Here is a 20,793-nt window from a genome sequence, read left to right on the forward strand (position 1 = left end):
CACATGCTTGCACATGAAGCACATACATGAAGCATGCACAATCCCACGGACAGTAGCAGTGGCTCGCCCTGGGGGTGCCTAGTGGCCGGGAGAAGCGGAGCTCCCTGCACAGCCCACCCCTGGGAGCACCTGCCCGGCCACACGTGAGGGCGACACCGCGAGTCCTTGCCGTAAAGCATGCTGGGACCTGTTCGCCGAGCCCCGGGCCGGTTCGCACAGTTCTGCGCAGGCGCGTGCCTCTGTGGGCCCTGCACGTGCCCTGGACTCGGGGCTGAGCGTAGAAGTGCCTGTCTGCAAATACCAACCCCTTCCCCGGAGCCGCACCATGCGGGAGCCAGACGCCTGCAGCTGGGGAACAGCAGCTTTCCTAATATTTATTCCTTGCGGAGAGAAAAAAAACAGGCGTCTGATCTGGGAACGCCTAGAGCCGTCGAGGACCCCACACTGGGAGGGTGCAGCGTGCTTGCCCCGCCCCTTGTCCGCCGGAGGTTGACTGGAGCCAGGTGAGTCGGGTAGATTGGAGGTGCCCTGAGAAACCGCCCCCCCCTCCAGAGAATGGACCTGTCCAAACTCCCTCGCTGCCACTGAGTGGACCGTACCATGTATGGGATAATGGGGGGGCGGGACAGGGGAACCACCAAGGTCAATCTCTCGCCGCCCGCCTTCAGCGGAGTAGAGCGTTCCGAGGCCCCATAAGCTGTCTGGCGAGAGGACGATACCATTTCCCTGGCGGGGGGGATAGGGACAGTCCCCCGTTCAGTGCTTGATGTGTGGAGGACCGAGGGGTGTGGCGCTTCTTGGCCCCGCCCCTGGGCGGAGCCTGCCGGTGTGTGGGGGAGGGGGACGTGCCCCACAGTGCCGTGCGGCGTCACCACAGGCATGCTTACATGACAGTGACTTGTGGAGGGGATGTGTCCCACAATGCTGGGCGGCATCACCAAGGGTGGCAGCATGACTTGTGATGGGGACGTATCCCACAATGCCTTGCAGCATGGCCGAGGGTACACACAGGTGGCAGCTGAGGAAGGTTCCCACAATGCTGTGCGGTATTGCCATGGACATGCCAGTATTGCCAGGTGGCTGGTGGAGGGGCTGCCACGGGTGCACTGTTTGCACAGGTGCTCCTAGGTGGCAGTGGCGTAGCCTGTGCCCGTGACATTAGCAGACTTTACGGTGCCACTGAAAGTGCTTCCATGCGGCACTGTTCAACTGTGCTCTTCTTCAGGCCCCAGTGCCCAGCACAGTGTAGCATGACCCTTGGGTGGTGCGTAGCAGATGCTGTAACAAACCTAGAGTCCTGCATTACAGCAAGGTGAAATTGTCACACCATGGACAGCAGAGGAAGGTATTTCCTAATGTCAGGCAGAAGGCGGATGCCCTGCAGCTTACAAGCTTATTTCCTTTCCAAAACTCACCCACCATTTTTCCCATGTGTTGCAACTGTGACATTCTTTTTGTCCGCACGAGGTAAGTTCATGACCTCAGCATTCCCTTCTGATCGAACGAAAGAAAGGCTAAGCCCGGGTGAGAGACATAAATACGGTTGTAAAAGACTGAATCGCGTAATGTTTAATTGTGATATAGAATCATAACTAGCACAAGATACATTTGTACCAGAGTGCAGGGTCTTGTGTGGGGATATCTTATTTCCAGAGGGACAGGAAGTGAGACTTCAGTAACCGGATGCTGATGAAAATTGCAGAATATTCATAAATTGTTCCAGTATTTGTTTTTGATGGTTTAACTATTACGTAGAAAGAACTTGAACTCTTAGAATAGCTAAGCACTGGAGCAGGCTTCCTAGAGAGGTTGTGAAAACTCCAGTCTTGGAAGTCTTTAAGAGCCGGTTAGACGAGCACTTGGTGAGGATGGGTTAGATAGGGATAATCCTGCCTGGAGCAGGGGATTGGACTAATGACCCTTTGTGGTCCCTTCCAACCCTCATTTTTCTGTGATTTTGTTATGGCTGAAGTATGAAAGCAAGTGTCCCCTGTACTGAGTGACTTAGGGCAATAGACTAACTCATTCAGAAGTGTATAAGCTTTCATAGGCAACAGCCTACTTTGTCAGAAATTATGAACAGGACAATAGCCATCAAGTAAGGATCATCCTTTAAATTAAATTAAAAGGTGTTTGGGTTTTTATGCAGTGGTCACCCTAGTACAAAGAATTTAACCAGTTTTTTCATTTATAATACTAAGCTGTACACGTCAGTGTAATCCCTTGTGTGACCATTATTGAAAAGTAGGGGAGCGGAGGAGAACAGTGTATCTTTACTAATATATTTATGCACAATATGGAATATTAGCTGGCCAACAAAGGATGGTCATCCCACGTGATAGTCCTAATGTCTTAGAGCTGCCACTCGTAGCTCAGCAGATTGAGTTGAGTCACGGGTGCTACCAAAAAAATTGCAGCTGCTCAGAAAGTTTTCATAGCTATTTTTTACTGCTGGCTGAGATGAGAATGTGCACTAATGTAATCCTGTTCAACACTTTGAGCTTAGAGGCAGTGGTAAAATGGTTTAGTTGCACTTACTGAATATACTATTTCTATGTTTTTAGGTACTTGACATTAGCAGGTGATATAAGTGCTGATACCATCTCTAACATGGGATGGAAAGGATGGCCTTATGTCTAATGGTACAGGAGCCTTTCAGGGCTCTAAAACATCTCTCAGTCTTGTGACAGGCATCAGGACCAAAATACTTCTCTGTTTATGGGCTTAGTGACTGCAGCTGGGAGAGCAGACAATCATCTTTCCTGCTTGGTGCAGGGGGCTGGACTCGATGATCTTCCACAGTCCCTTCCGGCCTTACAGTCTATGAATCTATGAACAGGGAAGCAACCGTGTTTCACCCCCTGCAGCCGAAATAGCAAATTGTTCTGAGCGGCAGAACGTGACCATGGTGTTTCAGGGTGGAGATGACAAGGAGAGAGGAAAGGGAAAAATCTCTTTTTCCTGTTCTTCAGTCCAAAACCATAAACCACTTGCTGCACATGTACATGAACACTCACACTTGGATTACAAAGTCCTGTAGGACTGATTAGATTTTGAATTTTATTTTTACATCAATTGGATTTTAGTTAGGCTGCACTGAAAGAGAGACTATGTGTAACCAAATTCTCTGCTATGGGAGAAGACTGTCATCTGGGCCCAGCCATAGGAAATGGGCTGCATCCATGAGGTCACCTGAGATGTGGGGTGAGAGGGTTAGGAGTTTCACTCACTAGGTGGTGGAGCAGTATGAGAGCCTCTGAATCAGCCCCTGCGCCAGTATGTATGGGTGCTATGAAGACATGAGATTTGGCCAGAAGATCCCATATACTCACAGCTCTATTTTTCCTGCTTTTTTGTCTCCCTTACTCCTGGCGTCAGGACTAAAGGGAACCCAGGAAGTCAACTTTATGACAGAAGGGTTATGTGGGGTCATGCTGGTTTCACTGCATTCAGCCTTTACTGAGGCTGGAGGTTTTGACCTTGGGAAGATGTCTTGAGAACCTAATGGCTGCTTTTACAGCGAAATTGCCCGAGAGCCTTAAGTATTTCTGCTGGGGTAGGACGTGCAGTTATCAGCTATTTATAACAGAATTTTGGCCTTGGTTTAGTACCAGACACACTAAGATAAGTTGATTTCTTTTTTGATATCAGCTACTGCTATGTATTACTAAAATTAGGCAGATCATAAAATTGTTTGTGGAATATGCCTTGTACCTTAGATATCACGTTTATGGTTTATCTGCACTGATAAAAAAAAGTTTGATAAAAGATTAAAATTTCCTGGGACAGGTCCCAGTCATGCTTCTTGGCACCAGGCAAAATTTTAGAAGTATACACGTACTTATTCACCGTCTCTGACTGTGAGCGAAGCAGCTTGACACCAGCTGCTGATTAATGTCTCAGGACAACAGGCTGTATAGTTCTGATGGGCTGGTAAATTGCGGAGAAAAAGAAAAGGTTCTGTTGAATAATAGTGAGCAAGTAGTTCTGCAAGTTGGTGCGACAAGCAGGACACGTGGTTTGCAAAGAGAAATAAATTCCAGTTACGTCAGCAAGCAAGGCTGGTTTCTACAGACCTTCAGCCGTCCAAAGCCACTTGCAACTGGGACTGAACAACAGGACCCTTGTGCTTTTCCTCAACCCATTTATCTAGCTTTTGATGGCAACTTTCTGTTTTGAACGGAGTATTCCGCACAGAAATCTGTTGTGCCTTGAGAATGAGGGTCAAATCCTCTAGTGAAGGGGTCAGCAACCTATGGCCGAAAGGCCGTATCCAGCCCACTAAGCAGTTTCATCCAGCCTGCAAAGCCCAGTAATTGGCAGCAGGAAGAAGTGGTGGTGGGCAGGTTAGAAGTGTGGTCCATCTCAGACACTGCTGTGGTTTTTGTCCAACCACTCCAAAAAATGGTTATGGACCCCCACTCTAGCCTGTCGAGCATGCTTAGATCTTACTAGTCATCTTAGCACATTGCTTGGCCAAGGTATGAACTGCGTCTGCTCTAGGGTGGCCACTGATGCATCCCCAGTGTACAGGGCATCCCCTTGGTGAGGAGCAGGACCACTGCCCCCCTTGGCCAATCAGCAATGAGGGGTGGGGGGGATCATTACCTCCTCAGCTAATCATCAGCAAGACGTGGGGCCACTGGGCCTCTTCGCCAATCAGCAGCAAAAAGCCCTTGGATGGGCCAAAAACCTGCTCTTGGCTTTGTACCACCCTACCTCTAGGCACAGCCAATAGAATTGTGAGGACAAATGATTGACATGTATTTCCACCAATGAACTGAGAAACAGGATTTTTTTCCAGTCCATTCCTTATTTAAAAACAGGATGGTCTGGTATAAAACAAGACCAGCGGCCACCTTAGTCTGCTGTCTCAGGCTCCAGTCCTGCTGGCCTTGGCCCTGCAGGTTGCCCTGGGAATGAGGTGACATGGGTTTTGTTGCTGGCTCTGTCACTGGCTATGTGATCTTAAACAAATCCCTTAACCAATCTGTGCCTGTTTTTCCTCCCTACTTTTGTAAAGCATTTGGGACTCTAGAGCTCCAAGTGCTCCATCACCCCTTTATCCTATTTATTTTCACTTGAGTGGAATTAGTGAAGTCAGTGACACTTCGGAAATGAGCAACGTGAGACCCCCCAACCAACAGTACCATACCCAGAAATCCCTTTCCCTGTGGTCTCAGTTGCTTACAGAATATTTAGACGCACTCGGGTAGAAACACTTAAAAAACAAATAGCACCTGATTTCCATATATAGAGTCTATGCGAAAATACCACCCTATCAATTATGCATTTTTTTAACACTGCCTTTTATTTCCCTGTCTAAAGGGGCCCATTTCATGTTGCGAGTAATGTTCTGAGTAATACCGCAGTTGGCACGAATGAGACGCTTAACTGAGTTCCTTACTTTTATTGTCCATTGTCTTCTAATCAGTTTTTTTTTGCTTGTTTTTATTTTTTTGGGGGGGGGTGAAGGATGGCAGCTCGGCGTGTGCTGAAAGCTGTCTTGGTGGATCTCAGTGGCACACTTCACATTGAAGACTCAGCTGTGCCGGGTGCACAGGAAGCTCTTAAAAGGCAAGTGACACCCCCCTTCCCAGTTCCTCCCTTACACAAAGACAAGTGTATGTGCTGTTTTTACAGAGAGAGCTTGAGAGCTGAATGGGCATCTTGAAGGTATAAAATGTAAGTGAAGATACATATGTGGCTGTTTTCCTCTTGCATTTATGCTGCTCTGACTCCATGCTAACTTCACTAAAGCAAATGGAGTTTCAGTAGTATAAATCTGGAGTGACTGGGAGGAGTTGGAGCCGTTGGGAACTGTAGTTTATAGGAGGACTCATCTAATTTAGCCTTTCAGCTTATTTTTTTTAATTTTATTTCACTCTTTCCCTCCTTCTGTTAAGCAGACAGTCCCAGTTTCTCAGTACATTGACTTACCATGCTATGAGAGTATTGGATAATGTAACCTTTCTTTTCAGAACATTAATTCCCCCAGCTTCACTAGGTAGTGAGCTAGGTCAATGTCCTCAAATACGCAGGAAAGCCCAGTAGAAATACCCCTCTGCAGTGCCTGTGCAGGGAACTGAAACAAAAGGGTATGGTGATTTTACCTCAGTGATGTAGCATCCATCTCTGCTTGTTTTTTTGTATCACATCCTAAGTGCTGGAGAACACACCCTTCCTGGAAACCTTGTCCTGTAAAATATGAGGAAGAATACTGAACATTAAGATTGCCATCAAAATGAGTTAGAGAGGATAGCGCAGATGATGCAGATATTGTGGCCTGAGTGTGAGCATTACTTTAAATTTCTGATCGTGCAGACACTGGTAGAGTTGCTTATCTTTATCCAGTGTCCCATTGTTTTCACTGGGATTGTCTGTGCAGCTCCAGGAAAGTACAAGTGTGTAACTTTTGACAGTGTCCTTGTAATCTAGCTAGCTCAGATAAGGCACAGCTGCCCTGGCTTTACTATGCACTAGCAACCAGAATATAGTCAGGGCCCCTGGATAGCATGTACTCTGGTTGGTAACATGCGCTAAGGCCCATGCTGCCATGTCTGCATAGCTGCTGTTACCTATGCTAGATACAATAAACCAGAACATGTATGCTGTTATATGCTACAGGTGGATCTTGATGTGACTGTGTACGCTCCCTTAGAGAGAAAGCTCACATGGGAGCCAGAAAGCATAGGGTTTCCTTCTGCTTCTATTGGAGTAGAGTTGATAGCTGTCCCCCAACCTGTCCACCTGTATGAAGCTAGAGTGGTTTTGGCAATTGTGGCTGGCTGCTGCTTCAGGTAACATTTTTTATCAGAGACAATCTATAGCAAAGTCAGTATTAACTTCTATGGAAAATCCCTGTGGATGTGAAGGAGGCGGGGGGGTGCTGTAGAGATCAGCTGTCCACCTCCCAGGTCAAGGACTCCCATCCAGAGCCTCAGCCCCTAAAAGGGATGTCTTTGGGATCATGCCACAAAGCCACTGAGTCTCCTCATTAGCCACACCAGGTCTGCCTGGTTGTTCACAGGTTTGCTTAGCCAGGCACTGTACTTATATCTGCAAAGAACATCTGTCATTTCACTATGAGAACAGCCAGTCCTTTTGAGTTAGAGTCTTAAATAATTGAACAGGGGTCTTTTTCCTACTGCATTCTTCCCAAAGAGAATTAATAGCAACTAGCACTTGGCTTGTTCTGTGAACAAGATAGGTAGATTTTGCTTGCCAAGATTTTGCTTGGGATGTAGAAGGATCCAGTAGCCCATTCAGCTGTGCTCTCCTTGGCATAGACTGCGCGGTGCCCCAGTGACGATCCGCTTTGTCACCAACACGACGAAGGAGTGCAAGCGAGACCTGCTGGGGAGGCTGCAGAAACTGGGGTTTGACATTGCCGAGGATGAGATCTTCACGTCTCTGACTGCAGCCAGGCGCCTTCTGGAGCAGAAGCAGGTCAGGCCCCTCCTGCTGGTGGACAATAATGCGCTGCATGATTTCAGAGGTATGATGGAGTGGATTTGTTGAGCTGCATGGGACTGATACTGGAGGGTAGGACTCTGGCAGTGGTATGTCCCATGGAAGGAGGAGAGAGCCTTATCCCCAACGTTCAGGCAAGGCAGGAAATGGAGGTTCTGAGCACTGTTGGCATTGAGGAGCCTGTAGCACTTGCCACAGGAGGAGCCAGCTCTAGCATCACTTGAGCACATTCCTTTTTGAGGCTCTTCACTCTGCCACCACAAACACTGTGCCCCATTATCCTCTGAATTCATTTTCTGCTCCATGTGCTGCTGTACACTTGACTTTCTGCTGGGTCCCTAAGAAGACCTCTCAGGATAAGTAGTACACACCCTTTCTTGAATCAGGCCTGTGCCCATTTCTGCCTGTGAATGTATACTGTGTGGCACTTTCATGTCCTAGTTTTGCCAGTTTGCTCTGGTATGTTGGCCCCAAATGACCAGAGCCTGAGAGCATCATGGTTCTTGGCCATAGGGTTTTCCAGGTGTGAGGATGATGTGGCTGGCAGTGGAGAGTTGGGGGTGGGATGGGTAGGGGGTGACATACTTAGCCCTGACCCAAAGCACATGTGCAGTTTTACCAGGTTTGTGAGTAATGTAGGGTTAAAGCAAAATAAGGAGGCAGGCTTGTTGAGGGCTCTGAGAATAGTTTAGAGGCTCCCCCACCCCCACACAAATTTAATGAGTTACTGTGAACACCCAACTACAGTGTAGTAATGTGATTTTTGCAGGTTTTAATTAAATCACAGCACCATGAGCTGTGCAATATTCCAGACACTTAATGGATTGTTTGCGTACTTTAGTAAAATCAACACAATCCATAAACTACATACAATCATGATGAATGCATGGGAGTGCTGTACAGCCAGCCCGTGTGTTTCTTCGCTGGTTTTCAATTTGACTTTCAAAAATGTTCTGAAATCATGTTCTTGTTAGTGCATGCTTGGGGTCTATCTACAAGGAAGCTCTAATTATCTGGGGGTCTTGGCTGGTAGTGGGTTGTGGAGTTATGAGTGGGGTTATGAGTGGGTTGTGGGGTTATGTGGGGTTCTGAGATTAAGGGTTATGTTATCCAGCATCTAAAACTGTTGGATAAGCTGAGCGTTAGACTAAACTGAACTTCTGTACATGCTTCTGATTTGGATGACATTAAACATTATATGCAATTTGGTCCTCCAGCATCACTAGGAAGTGAGCTAGGCCAGTGTCCTCAAATTGTTTGTTTGTCTACACATTGGCGCACACATGCAGTAAGTCATTGCACCATTTATGGGGATAGCAATCTGAAGTTTTCTTGTATTGTGTTACAGAGACCTTGTCTATGCTGCGAACTATTAGGGTGTCCGCACTGAGATTTTCATAATTTCTCCCTACTGCTGGCCCAGAAATGTGTGCAGGGCATTTTTACCAGTCAGGTACCTAACCTTGCTCAAAATGAGCCTAAAAGTTACAGTGGTAAAAGAAGCCTAGGCAAACAACCAGCAAGCTACTATCAATAAAGCGTTGACACCCCTGTGTGTCCGCTTGTCCCAAGGCTATCAAGTGTCAAATTCAAAGGCATTTTAGTATTACTTAACAAGGATTACTAATGCAGACTTTGTTACTGTTAGATTTTCAACTCAAAGATAATGACGCTAACCAGATTGTAAAAACAATTAGAATTTTGAATATTGCTTCATTTTAATTCAGAAGCTTGCAAACACAGGATTGCTGACTACCATTTTTTTTCTGACCAACCTGAAATCAGAACTGGTTGTATAATCTCTGAGTTGGGGATTTCCTTTAAAATTTAGTGCAACATTCTGCTTCATGTTCTTTAGAATGGGTGTGCAAAAGGAACGTCTTTATGGAGACTGTTATAATCTCTTCTGCCTATTTTTTTATCAGGTAAACATTGCTCAGTGAACTTTCTATGTCTGTTCTCAACAACCCTGCGCAAAACTAGAAACTGCAATTGGTTTCTAACTAAATTTAATAAATTCAGTTAAAACCATGCAATTCCCTGCCTTTTGGGTCTCTTAAATCAGTTGAGTAGAGACTGGTATTGATACAGCTTAATTTGGTAGAGGTTTAGAAACTGATTGAGTTAACTTAGTGCCATTTTTGCGTGTCAGCGAGACCCAGCATGAAGTGGGTTGGATATACTGGTTTTTTTCTGCCACAAGCAGTTTCACTCGTTTTTCCTCTCCGTTACGTTCCTGAAGCAGTTAAGTACGCTAGAGGTTTTAAACTCCTGGTAGTGACTGCTGCTGAATTATTCTTGGATAATCTTCCCTATATACAATTGGTCACAGATGGATGCGTGTAATCCATTCTCTGGTTAATGGACCCAGATGCTTTGAGGGAGTGTCACAAATCCCCCTGGTGTCTCTAAGTGGCACATTTTACATTTGGCTTTTGGAATTAGCTGGAAAATTTGCAGTACGTGGCATCGGACAATGGCGTGTCTGACTCTGCATCTGCCGAGGCCCAGGAGTACTAGCTTATCCCAGCAAAGGAGTGGTAAATGCTGAATGGGAAGGCAGGGCAGAGATGCCAGCTTTCTCCAAACACAGCTGTCTGCCACCACTGCTGTGAGCTTCTTGTTCTTGTGCGCCTGTCCCACACCTCCTCCACTGGTGGTTCTGTGCCTCTATGCTGTTCGTCCAAGGGTGAGGTCCTATGGCAAAGGTGGCATCACCATCTCCTGCCGAGGCAGTTGTGATTCTGCTGTGCTGGACAACAGATGCAGGAGCTGGAAGTAAGGGATTCTTACAGGGTGATTTGGCTGCAGGATGGATGAAGCCAGTCCAAAGTCTGCTCCCTCACAGGTCATGCTACAAGATCCCTTTGGGCAGTGCTTGGACTCAGTCAGAATGACATTTACCGCACCCACCAGAAACAACCCCCTCTGCCCCAAGCAGTTTTCTCTAACCAGATGAGATCAGAAAGCTTCAGGGGAAGTGAAGAAGCTAGGATGGGACAGAGCACCTGGCATCTCTGTGCTGAATATCCAGATCTGGAGTTGAACTGCTTTTATGGAAGAATCTGGAGGAGCAATACCTTTAACGAGAAGTAGTCACCAGCTCTTGAAGTGTGCATGCATGTATATCTGTTGCTGAAGGTGGAACCCAAGTCTTTTTGTCTGGAAATGCTGACTTCTGTTGGCAGCCAGTTAACTGTACCTGGGCCTGATTTTAAAATTAGCGGGCCCTGATGTGTTAAAGCAAGGCTGTCTAACCTCTAAGTGGCCAGGGGCTGCATGCCTTGTGGGTCACAGCATTAGGGGCCTTCAGGCCGTTCTGGCTACGTGCCATGCAAGATGTCCTACTCCTGCATAGTCCGCCTGCACAGGTGCCCCCCATCCCCCAGCATTGCACTACACACCCATGTAGTCCTGGCCTCCCCCTCAGCTCACCGCACCGTGTCGCATTGCCTAGCCCCCTGGGGCGGTTTCAGAAAGGAGAGGCTGGGGGAGGAAGGGGGAGCCAAAAGCCTCCTGCTGCTGTTGCAGCCGGGAGAGTGGTGGCCAGGTGGGAGCCTGGTTGACTACAATTTAACTTCTCACAGGCCACAACCAGCCTGTGGACCACCAGTTGGACAGCGCTGTGTTAAAGCAAGGATCTAACTTGCTCTGAAAACCAAGGATTGATACTTTCCTCCATGCTGAGCTGGAAAATGGTAACTTGAAATCTGGCCACGAATGACTACAGCCTGCCTACCTTCGGCGGGTTGAGGCATGCTTCCATCAGTTGCTATTGGTCTGATGGCTGGGTTTCCCTCTGGCAGTGCTGCTTGTGGACTGTAATCAGCCTGGATTTTGGCAGTTTGAACTGCTCCATGTTTCAGAGGTTTCCAGTTCCCCTCTCAGCTTTGCTTGTGACTGTGCAGAAAGCTGAAGAGAGAAGCTGTTCATTTCTTCACTGCCCTTCCTCTAAATAACATGTAGAGCAGTGTAGCGCATATTGCTTTTATTCCCTATGGTCACTGTTCCAGCAGAGGACTGGATACTGGTATTTCCCCTGCATTTAGAATAGGCAGTGTTGGACATAACTGGCTATGGTGATGGTACATTTAGTGGCTTTAGCTGTATTTAATGGCCTTTGTAGGTTAAGTGTGGGCCTTGTAGGTATATAAGGTGGTAGCACAGCATCTACAAGGAAGCAAGCATCTAATCAAGGAAGGAGACTGGGCAAAACTGCCTGATAGATTCAGAAGAACCTATACCCCTTGGGTAGGGGTCCCCTGTAAAACCATTCTGCTAAGACCGCCCAGGGGTTTTAGAAGTAGCCGGTATGGGAAGCCACTCCCTGGCACGCTGTTGGTGTTGTAGGCAATGATTCCCTCTCCCCTGCCAGTGCAGCCTTTCAGCTCCGTCTGTAGATGGGACGTTGCCAGGTGGGAGTCTGAGGTGTCTTGCAAAGTATATACCAAGACTAATTCACTTTCTGGTCAGTAGGCAAAGGGTGTATTTTAAACCAGGGGGATGAATTCATAGAAGATGTTACATTTTGGCTTTAATTTTCCAGGCATAGATACCAACGACCCCAATGCGGTGGTGGTTGGATTGGCACCTGAGCACTTTAACTACCAGATGATGAACCAGGCGTTCCGGTGAGTTGTTGTCATCTTACGAGTTGTAATGGTAGTCCTAAAGACCTAAGCACAGCTGGGGCCTTGTACTGTGGTTGGTATAGAGACATCAGAGAGAGAGTCCTGGCCCTGGAGAGGAGGTTATAGTCTAATTTAAAACTACACTTAACCCCTTTGTCTCAGGAGGGACAGTGGGAAGAGTAAGCCCATGGCATCCCTTTCCACTACATTAGGCATCATACTGAGGGAGAGCTGACTGGTATGCTCTATCTGGAGGCCTTAACTTCATGCTGTTTTTAGGTAGTTCAATATGGAATTAAACAATTTTCACAACCTAGAAACTATAAAACTGCTGCTGAGATTGAGAAGGGTCTGGCCATCAATAAGGATAACAGCAGTATCAAGAGCTGTCCCAGTTCATATGAGTACACTTCAGAACCTCATGCCTCAGGGTCTTGCCATCTCTAGTTGAGGGATTAGGACAGGGGGAGGCGAAGTCTGGGCCACAGGTGGGATCTGGCCAGCAGTGGACTCCAATTCCCAGCAGCCCCTAGCCATGTGGCTGGGGCTGGTTTCCACGGAGACTCCAGCAGCAGCCATGCTGCTGTGAAGACCAGGCTGGCAGGCAGCAGCAGTGCCAGCCTCTTCCTGATGGTGGGGCTGAGGGGGTGCTGTGCTGTGAGCAGGAGTGGGGCAGGCTCAGCAGCAGCCGGCTATGGGAATTTTGGGGTGGCAGTAGCCCTCCCTAGCTCCACCCCTGCTGGCAGGCGTGCAGCAGGGGCAGGGCAGGGAGCTGTTCCAGTGCCCAGGTGGGATTGTGCAGCAGTGACAGTGTGGTCCAGAGCCAGGGCAGAGCTGTGATCTGCAGCCTGCGTGCCCCAGTCAGGGATGTGCAGACAGTGGATTGCAACTCTGCCCCAGCTCTGGACCATGCTGTCACCGCTGCAAGGAGCCAGGGCAGAGCCGTGATCTGCTGCCTGCACATCCCTGCCTGGGACACGCAAGCTGCAGATCGCTGCTCTGCCCTGGCTCTGGACCACGCTCTCACTGCCGCACGATCCCAGCCTGGCTCTGAAGCAGCTCTGTGTCCTGGTGCACACCCTGCCAGTGCTGCTGGGGGCAGTCTCCATGGTGACCCCAGCCGGAGGCTATCACAGCAGGGCTGCTGCTGGGGTCTCCATGGAAACTCTTCCCAGCCACATGGGCAGGGGCGGCTGGGAAATGGAGTCCGGCTGCCAGCCAGATTCACTGTTTTGCCCACCCCTGGATTAGGAGGTGATAGAGAAGCTAAGGCAGGTTATCCCATGGCTGTCTGTCTGCTGTGTGGTTTCTTGCATCTGGTTCTCACCACTGTTGAGCACAGGCTCCTGGGGTGGTGGGTGCTTCAGGTTCAGGACACCACACATTATTCTGCTGATGTACTTGGGCCAGGTGATCTGGCGCTCCTGTGCCTTTCTGCTGGGAGGAATGCTGAGAAGCATCAGCTTGAACTCTGCTCCTCCAAAGGTCCTGAAGGGAGCAGTTGCCTCTTCATGCCCTCCGTCTGGCAGCACACAGAGGCCTCAACTCTGCTCTCCTACCAAACGTACAGCTGAGAGAGCCTCTGCTCTGCCTGAGGGTGGCTGCAGAGCTACTAGCACACAACTATTTTTTACTTTGAAATCAGGAAACCACCTGGGTTCTCCATCACTTCATAATCTGCCTTGAATAACACTACATTCAAACAAAAGGTATCACCCCTGATAGCCAGTAGCTTGTGGAGGGCAGCAGCAGCAGAAAGTTGGCAGTCTTATCTGCTTGCCAAACCTCCACACACTAAAAAAGCATGTACTGACCTGGCACTGACTTGTATCTGCCGCCTTAGTGCACGTTGCTGATGGAATTGATTTTTAGAGATTGGTTCGTGGGTCAACTTTAATTTCACAGCTGCACAAAGTAAACCTGTCATCTGCCCCAGCACTCGCTGCTTCTTGGTTATCAATATTTCTGTCACAAGTGTGTTAGGCACTCTGTGATGGCAGGGAGCTGCCTTAGCCAGGAGACCTGGGTGTTTCAAACAAGAGAGTGAGCACATTACCGCTTTTGGCGATTGTGGCTCTGGTTTCCATTGTGCCAAGGTTAAAAGGGATGTGGGCAGAATGAATCCTGGGGAAGTGAGTGGAGTTACCCTAGGAATGAATTGGGCCCACTGCTATTAAATAGAGGACTTGGAGTTTGTTACCAAAATGTTACAAGGTGAAAGTCATCTCCCCCCCGAGACCTGTTCCCCAACACTGAGCAGATTTGGCTGCAGCAAAGGATTGCAGATACAGGTGCCTGACAGCCGCAGTCAGCGTCCAACCAAAGAGCAGTCCCATGGCAGTTGCTAGTATGAATATAAAACCTGAGTTAAAAGGGCCCATCTGCTCTCTAGGGATGTCGATGTTATTTTGGTGTTCGAGCCTCTGGCAACTGGGTAGATAATGAAATTCTGGGATTAAGCACAGTTCAAACATGCAGGAAACCCTGGATCTTGAGCTCCGTTCCTGACCCAAACACCCTTTACAGATGTCAGCTTTTAGTGCTGTGAACCTGAGGATATAAGAAACAGTTTTCACCTGTACAGAGTAAGATGGACGTGACCAGCTCAGGGACGGCTGCCTTGTCTTTGCTGGGTTTGCTTTACTTTTCCTTTTTTCAGTAGAAGTTCACTGTAATACTGAAGTGTTCCCATTTATAAATTGCTGCAAGTGCTGTGGGCACTTCGGAGTTGCACAGGAGACAGGGGGATAAAGATTTGCCCCCCAGAGCAGGCATCCTAACCAGGGCTGATGCAGCTTTATGAGCCGAGGCACCATGGAGCATGCCAGGAAGACTGGTACTGACGGGACCAACGGAGACCGCTTGGTTCACCAGACTGAAAAACCACCTTTCCCTGTCCCAAGCAGTCTGCCAAAGGGACCCTGCCAATTCCTGAGCTGACTGCTCTGCAGCTTGCTTTCTCCACAGTGCTAGTTACATTTCTACCTGGTGTGATAAAGACCTGAGTTGCCTGTGGTACCTGAAGAATGCACTGTAAAATCAAGTGAGAAGCACTCAGCGATCATTACCTCAGCATTTATAGATGCTATCTAGAGGGCTTTTATTGCTGTAAGACCAGGGGAGGATTGTAACAGCTGAACGGTGCTTGGCAGTACCAGGAGGATTCCTCCAGCCTTGCTTTCAAGCACACTTCCAGTATGACTGATCTTAGCGCTGCTGTAGTTGCAGAGAGCTGCCAGGTGTGTGATAGCAGCACGCAGGCATCAAAGCCACGGGTGGCAAACTGTGGATGTGAAATCTCAATGTAATCATGGCTGCTCAGGATCAGACCCCAAATTAGCTTACAGAATGCCCCTTATTGTCCCAGGTCCCAAACTGTGAACTTGGGAGTTTAGTTTAACTGTTTGTGCTGTATGAATCTTTAGTGGCTCCGTTAGGGCTGCACTGTGTAGACAAAGACACACACACAAGCCCCGTAGAGTCTCTGCCCCCAGAGATTCACAAGACAATTAAAAGAGAAGCAGCATCGCTGACCTGATGGCAGTGTACAAGGTACCTGTGAAACATCTTCGACTGACGTAGTCAGCAGCAACATTAGGAATGCTTATCTTTATGTGTTTAACTGCATTTTTTCTGGGTTAGTGGCAGCTTTGTTCTGTGCTTTTTAGCAGGCTGGCTGCCTGGCAGGAAAAGGGCAGCTCATTTTTAATTTGTCTTGCAGAAATCCACATTTTAGACCTTAATTGTGAATTCTCCACTGCTGCCTGCAGGATGCTTTCCTGAAGAACTGGACCAATGATGGGGCATGTGACAACCTAGAAAAGATGTTTGTATAGTTCCCCCTCTCCCAAATTACTCCTGCATCCACTTTTTGAAGCACCCAGCTGCCCTGGCTAGCTTAAAGTCCAAGTATAGAGATTGCCACTTGTTTGCACAGCCTCCCATGACACTAATCAGACCTGTTAAATGCACACTGACTGGCTGTTTGGACCTTTCCTCCATTTGGAACATTTTTCGCCGTGTAATAAGGACACCAGTGCTTAACTTTGTTCCTAAAATGTAATGTCTCAGAGTAGCAGCAGGGGCAGGAATCAGTTACTTAAGCACTGAGGGGGGCACTAGTACTTAGCTTTCTGGACAGGTTGATCTTTCTTTGTGACCAGTGTTTGCCATATGAAGACAGCTGAGATTTTTTGCTTCATAAAAGCTAAATAGAAAATAGCTTGTGTACTTTCTTCATGGAATCCAGCCTCCCTCCTGTCCGGGCTCAGGCTTGCAACAGCTGGGATGCGGCAGCTGAGCTGTGCAGCTCTGATGTTCAGGTGTAGCTGGTGTTCAGAACTGCTCTGCTGAACAGGCCACACTGCAGACTTCTCACGTAGGATCATCCTGAAAGCATTGCAGTGTTGCTGTGCCAGGAAGGGCCTGGGAAGATTAGTAGGAAATTCAAAGCCTTCGTCAATCAAAGGTCCTAGCTGCTATCGGCAAGTCATATCTCTAGTTAATATATAATACAATATTTATGGGAGCAAATCAAATGAGTTTTTACTTTAGCCTTAGGAAGTGAAAAGCAACTTTGAGGTTCTGTTAGACAAACAAATCTCATTGAATCACTGACTGAATAATAATAAATAGGTAAGTAAATATATATTAAATATCCTTCTCCATCAGTTATGGCCCTTTGAAAATATTAGTTCCTTTCACTTGTTTGTAGGTGCCTACTTCTCTACAAAGAGGAAGGGAAGCTATTAAATTTATTTAACTCTCTGAGGTTGATTTTAAACCTCAGTGCAGTTGAGCTTTGTTTTCATTAAAGTCATTGGGACTTTTAGCATTCAACTTCATTAAAGGAGGATTGGGTTGTTAGAACTTAATATCTAATAACCCAATCCTGCTTGGTGAATCCAAGGTTAAAAGCATGTCTTCTTCCATGGTTTCTAGGTTGATACTGGATGGTGCTCCACTTATAGCTATCCACAAAGCCCGATACTATAAGAGGAAAGATGGCTTGGCTCTGGGACCTGGACCTTTTGTAACTGGTCTGGAATACGCTACAGACTCCAAAGCTACAGTAGTAGGGAAACCAGAGAGAACATTCTTCCTAGAAGCCTTACGGGGGACTGGCTACACACCAGAAGAAACTGTTATGATTGGCGATGTAAGTATAAAGGCAGGGCAAGTGCCTGATTCTTTTATACCCTTTTCCACAGCATGCATGTGCCTTTCAGACACTGACAGACTGACCTTTCCAGTACCTGGGGGGCTGATTGGAGGGAACGGATTCACAAACACTCGAGGTCTGATCCAGTGTCCATTTATTTAATGCTGTGTCTTCAGCGGCCACGAATCAGGCTCTAAATACCTAGTCCGCGGTCACGTAGACTGTCTGTAGCAGGGGATAGAAACCACAGCTCCTGAGAACCCTGCTAGCAAATCCCACCTCCACATAAGTATTGTCATGGCAAGAGTAGTGGGCCAGCTGTGAAGGCAGGAGGAGATACTGAGCCTCAGACAGTGAAGGGAAGACTCAGGCTGCCATAGCAAGGACACTGGGACTAGATCTACGATGAGTAACCAAGTGTGGGAAAGACACAAGACTGTGACAGGTTGGAGGGGCTGGGACAGAAAAGCCAAGCTTTGGAGATAGAGGTGGAAATCTGTGCCCGTTTAAGCATGCTACTTTAGTATCTAGCACGGAGCCCAGGATTCCTGAATCTCAGCCCTCTCCCATCAGCAAGTACTTGTGACACTTACTGCCTAGGTCTCCTCCCTGTTACTCCGTTGGCTCAGGCAGCAGGTTTGAGCAGCCTTAAAACGGTTCCAGCCCTATTGATGATTGATGCAAGAAACTAGGCTGAGGGGCTGCTTGCTGAACAGTGAGAACAGAACAAAATACAGAATGGCTGTTTATTAATGGAGCTTCATCCATCTGTTTGTTGAATGAGGCAGGGCCACTGTAGGAAAAGAGTATGTGATTTATTGTTAGGTCACACCATGGCTGGGTACTGACCACCATGGGAATATCCATTAACATGTTTCTGTGATTTTCCTGTTCTGTGTCTAGGACTGCAGGGATGATGTTGGTGGGGCCCAGAATGCCGGCATGCTGGGTATTCTAGTGAAGACTGGTATGTACCCTGCAGATTTTGACATCTTGTGATACTTTTGGGCTCTGGTATCTTCCCTCTGGCTTCCCAAGTATCCAGTGGCTTCAGAGGAAGACCGATATTTTCCACAAGCCCCAGGTCTAAATCACGTGAAGAATGGAGATCCTCCAGCAGGGACCTTGGCCTTCTGTCATTGTGGAATATGACTATGTGGCTGCCGGTAGGCTCTGAGCACATTATGGTAGAAGGACTTGCTTCAGAATATCTTCTAGGTCCAAACTTCAGCTGCCAGAAAACAGAATCTGGCAGCTCCTCAAAGATAGCACTGTGACCAAGAAGCCTGAAAGCTTGCCTGCATCCCTCCCACCTGTAGAGTTGGTCCAATATAAGAGATCACCAAAAAAACCCAAACCCCTTGCTTCTCTTACAAGGACAGTTATGCAAATCAGTCTGTTTCATACACTGGGACCTAATAGGACTGCGAATTACTGTCATTTTAATTATATTGTGGTAGCGCCCCAGTGTGCCAGGCACTGTTCACACCACTAAACACAGCATGTGCAGAGCTAAATACCACATTTATGTCTCTAGCTTTGCTTGTCCTTGTGCCCAAGAAATCACAGTGGCAGCTGAACGAGCTGTTTCTGCCACGCTGGAAATGGAGGTGGGGCACCAGACACCATGGAACACTTTAGACTGAAAGCAGCTTTGTTAAAAGGACCTCTTTGTTCTTTCCTTACAGGTAAATATCGACCAGCAGATGAAAGCAAAATCAGTCCCCCTCCTTACTTAACCTGTGAGAGTTTCCCAAAGGCAGTGGAGCACATTCTACAGCACCTGCTGTGAGATGGGAGTGTTGTGGTGGAAGAAACCAGGCTCTGTTTTCACACTGTTGCCTTTATTCCCCACCGTACCCGTCAAAGCAAAGAAATGTCCAAGCATCAACGTGCACACTACACCTGCAACCAAGAGAACAGGCTTCACTCTAGAGCACTGAAAAGAAATGGAACCAACTTGCAGCTTAATGGAAAAGCCTTGGTAAAAACACAAAAGATGAAGCACTGAGAAAGGAAAAACAGGTCTCAGGTCAGCTCAGGGAAAGAAAACCAAGTGGCAGATGAAACAAATTGCTTTTATGCATTATGTGGGGAAAGGAAAGTGACAAAGCTTTTTCTCTTTGACTCCTAGGAAATCACTGATTTAAAGGCTCATCTGAAATGTGCTAAGTGAGCTAAGCCGGAGAACCCACCAAAAATAACCTAAACAGAGCAAAACAGGCATTTCCAGCCTGAAACAGCATCAGCTATGTTGGTAGGTTTGTGTTACTTGCCATGTGTCTCCTCTCTACTCTGATCGAATTTAAATGTAGAGATGAGGCACATTTAGGAGTGACTTTTAATTTAAAATATTGCCATTATTAACAGTACTCACTGATGATTTCTGTCCCTTCATTAGAGCAGGTAACACTGGCTTTTGTTTTTCAAATTTTATGTAAAATTAAAACTATCAGTATTTTACAGATGTTTTAATTAGATGCCGTTATTAACAGGAATGGTACAGAAACAAAAATCTGGTCCTTAATGGCTTATAGACCATGAATTTTTGAAGTTAGACTGCAACAGGGTCCTATTAGCACTACTGTTGCAAAATTTCACTGTTGTTTTTTTTCTTTATGATGCTCTGGGAAAAATCCTTCATGAGCCGTGGGGACAGATTCCCACTTTTATGCATTTGGTTAGTACAGCTGGAAAATGACATTTCATTCCGTAGCCTGCATTGCTTTTCCTGCACGTGCTAAATCCAAAATGAACTAACTTTCTAATGATGGTAAATGGCTTTCCTCGTGCATTTGCAAACTGTAATAATCGAAGTCCCTTGCAGTTGTTTTACAGTGCTCCTGAGTGTTAAATTATTACGCTGTAACTGTACATCATTGTAGTATTCACCTTATTGAAAATACAGCTTTGTGTTAATGAGCCATGCCGGTTTTTGTTAAGAAAAGCCATTATGATGAATGTGGAGCAGGCTTCACATAAACGAAGGGTCTTGCTGTCACTTTGTTGGGTGGCCACATGTTACATGGAGCTGATATCTGCAGATGCCAGGTGACGTAGCATGAACGTTTGGGTGTAGTGTGGAAGCCGTGCAAGAGGAACACAAGCAGAAAGGGCAGTTCTTTGGTGCAGGGATGGTCCTTTTGCTGGGTGTGTGTACCAGACACCAGACACTGGCATCCTGGTGTTGTGTGGCTGTAGTAAGAAGTGAAAGAAAGGGTGCTGAATGGCTCACGGTTCTGTGTGTGAGATATAAGTTGATTTTGCTCAGGTACCCAGACCAGACCCTTGGCTCCTGTGTGGGTGGCCTAAAGAATGGGAGCTTTCTGAGCTGGGAGGGGAGTAAGCATGGAAACACTCCTTCTGCCAGGACCCTTCCAAGTTGGATCTTCTCTGCTTTACCATTGTGAGTGAGCTAGCTAGGTAGTGTGAGGGTTACCACAAACGTGCTCAAATGTACAACTCCACCCAGATACAGAGTTTCTTTAAAAAAAAAATCTTCATTTTCTTTAACATTCCTCTACAAGG

The 20,793-nt window shown here is 47.2% G+C and overlaps 1 protein-coding gene and 1 long non-coding RNA gene across 3 annotated transcripts; one reads left to right on the plus strand and one right to left on the minus strand.

Annotated features, from left to right (window-relative positions):
• The first annotated feature begins 413 nt into the window (after window positions 1–413).
• HDHD2 (haloacid dehalogenase like hydrolase domain containing 2) lies at window positions 414–20,187 on the plus strand. 2 transcript variants are annotated; one of them, XM_019531800.1, is made up of 7 exons: window positions 414–503; window positions 5,476–5,577; window positions 7,290–7,498; window positions 12,020–12,104; window positions 17,046–17,262; window positions 18,169–18,232; window positions 18,954–20,187. In XM_019531800.1, exons 2-7 carry the CDS (start codon window positions 5,477–5,479, stop codon window positions 19,055–19,057), a joined length of 780 nt encoding a protein of 259 aa, XP_019387345.1. In that variant the 5' UTR covers window positions 414–503; window position 5,476; the 3' UTR covers window positions 19,058–20,187. The 2 variants fall into 2 exon arrangements, with proteins under 2 accessions (XP_019387345.1, XP_019387344.1); XM_019531799.1 differs by lacking the exon at window positions 414–503 and having other exon boundaries at window positions 18,954–19,297; window positions 19,400–20,187.
• LOC109307742 lies at window positions 5,722–12,012 on the minus strand. The gene is made up of 2 exons (XR_002100350.1): window positions 11,213–12,012; window positions 5,722–6,198 (listed from the first exon to the last, which is right to left on the minus strand). It is a non-coding gene; the product is annotated as an uncharacterized LOC109307742 (long non-coding RNA).
• Window positions 20,188–20,793: the final 606 nt, after the last annotated feature.

This window comes from Crocodylus porosus, unplaced genomic scaffold (genome assembly GCF_001723895.1).
Source record: "Crocodylus porosus isolate Cpor-Errol unplaced genomic scaffold, CroPor_comp1, whole genome shotgun sequence".
NCBI classification, from domain to species: Eukaryota; Metazoa; Chordata; order Crocodylia; family Crocodylidae; genus Crocodylus; species Crocodylus porosus.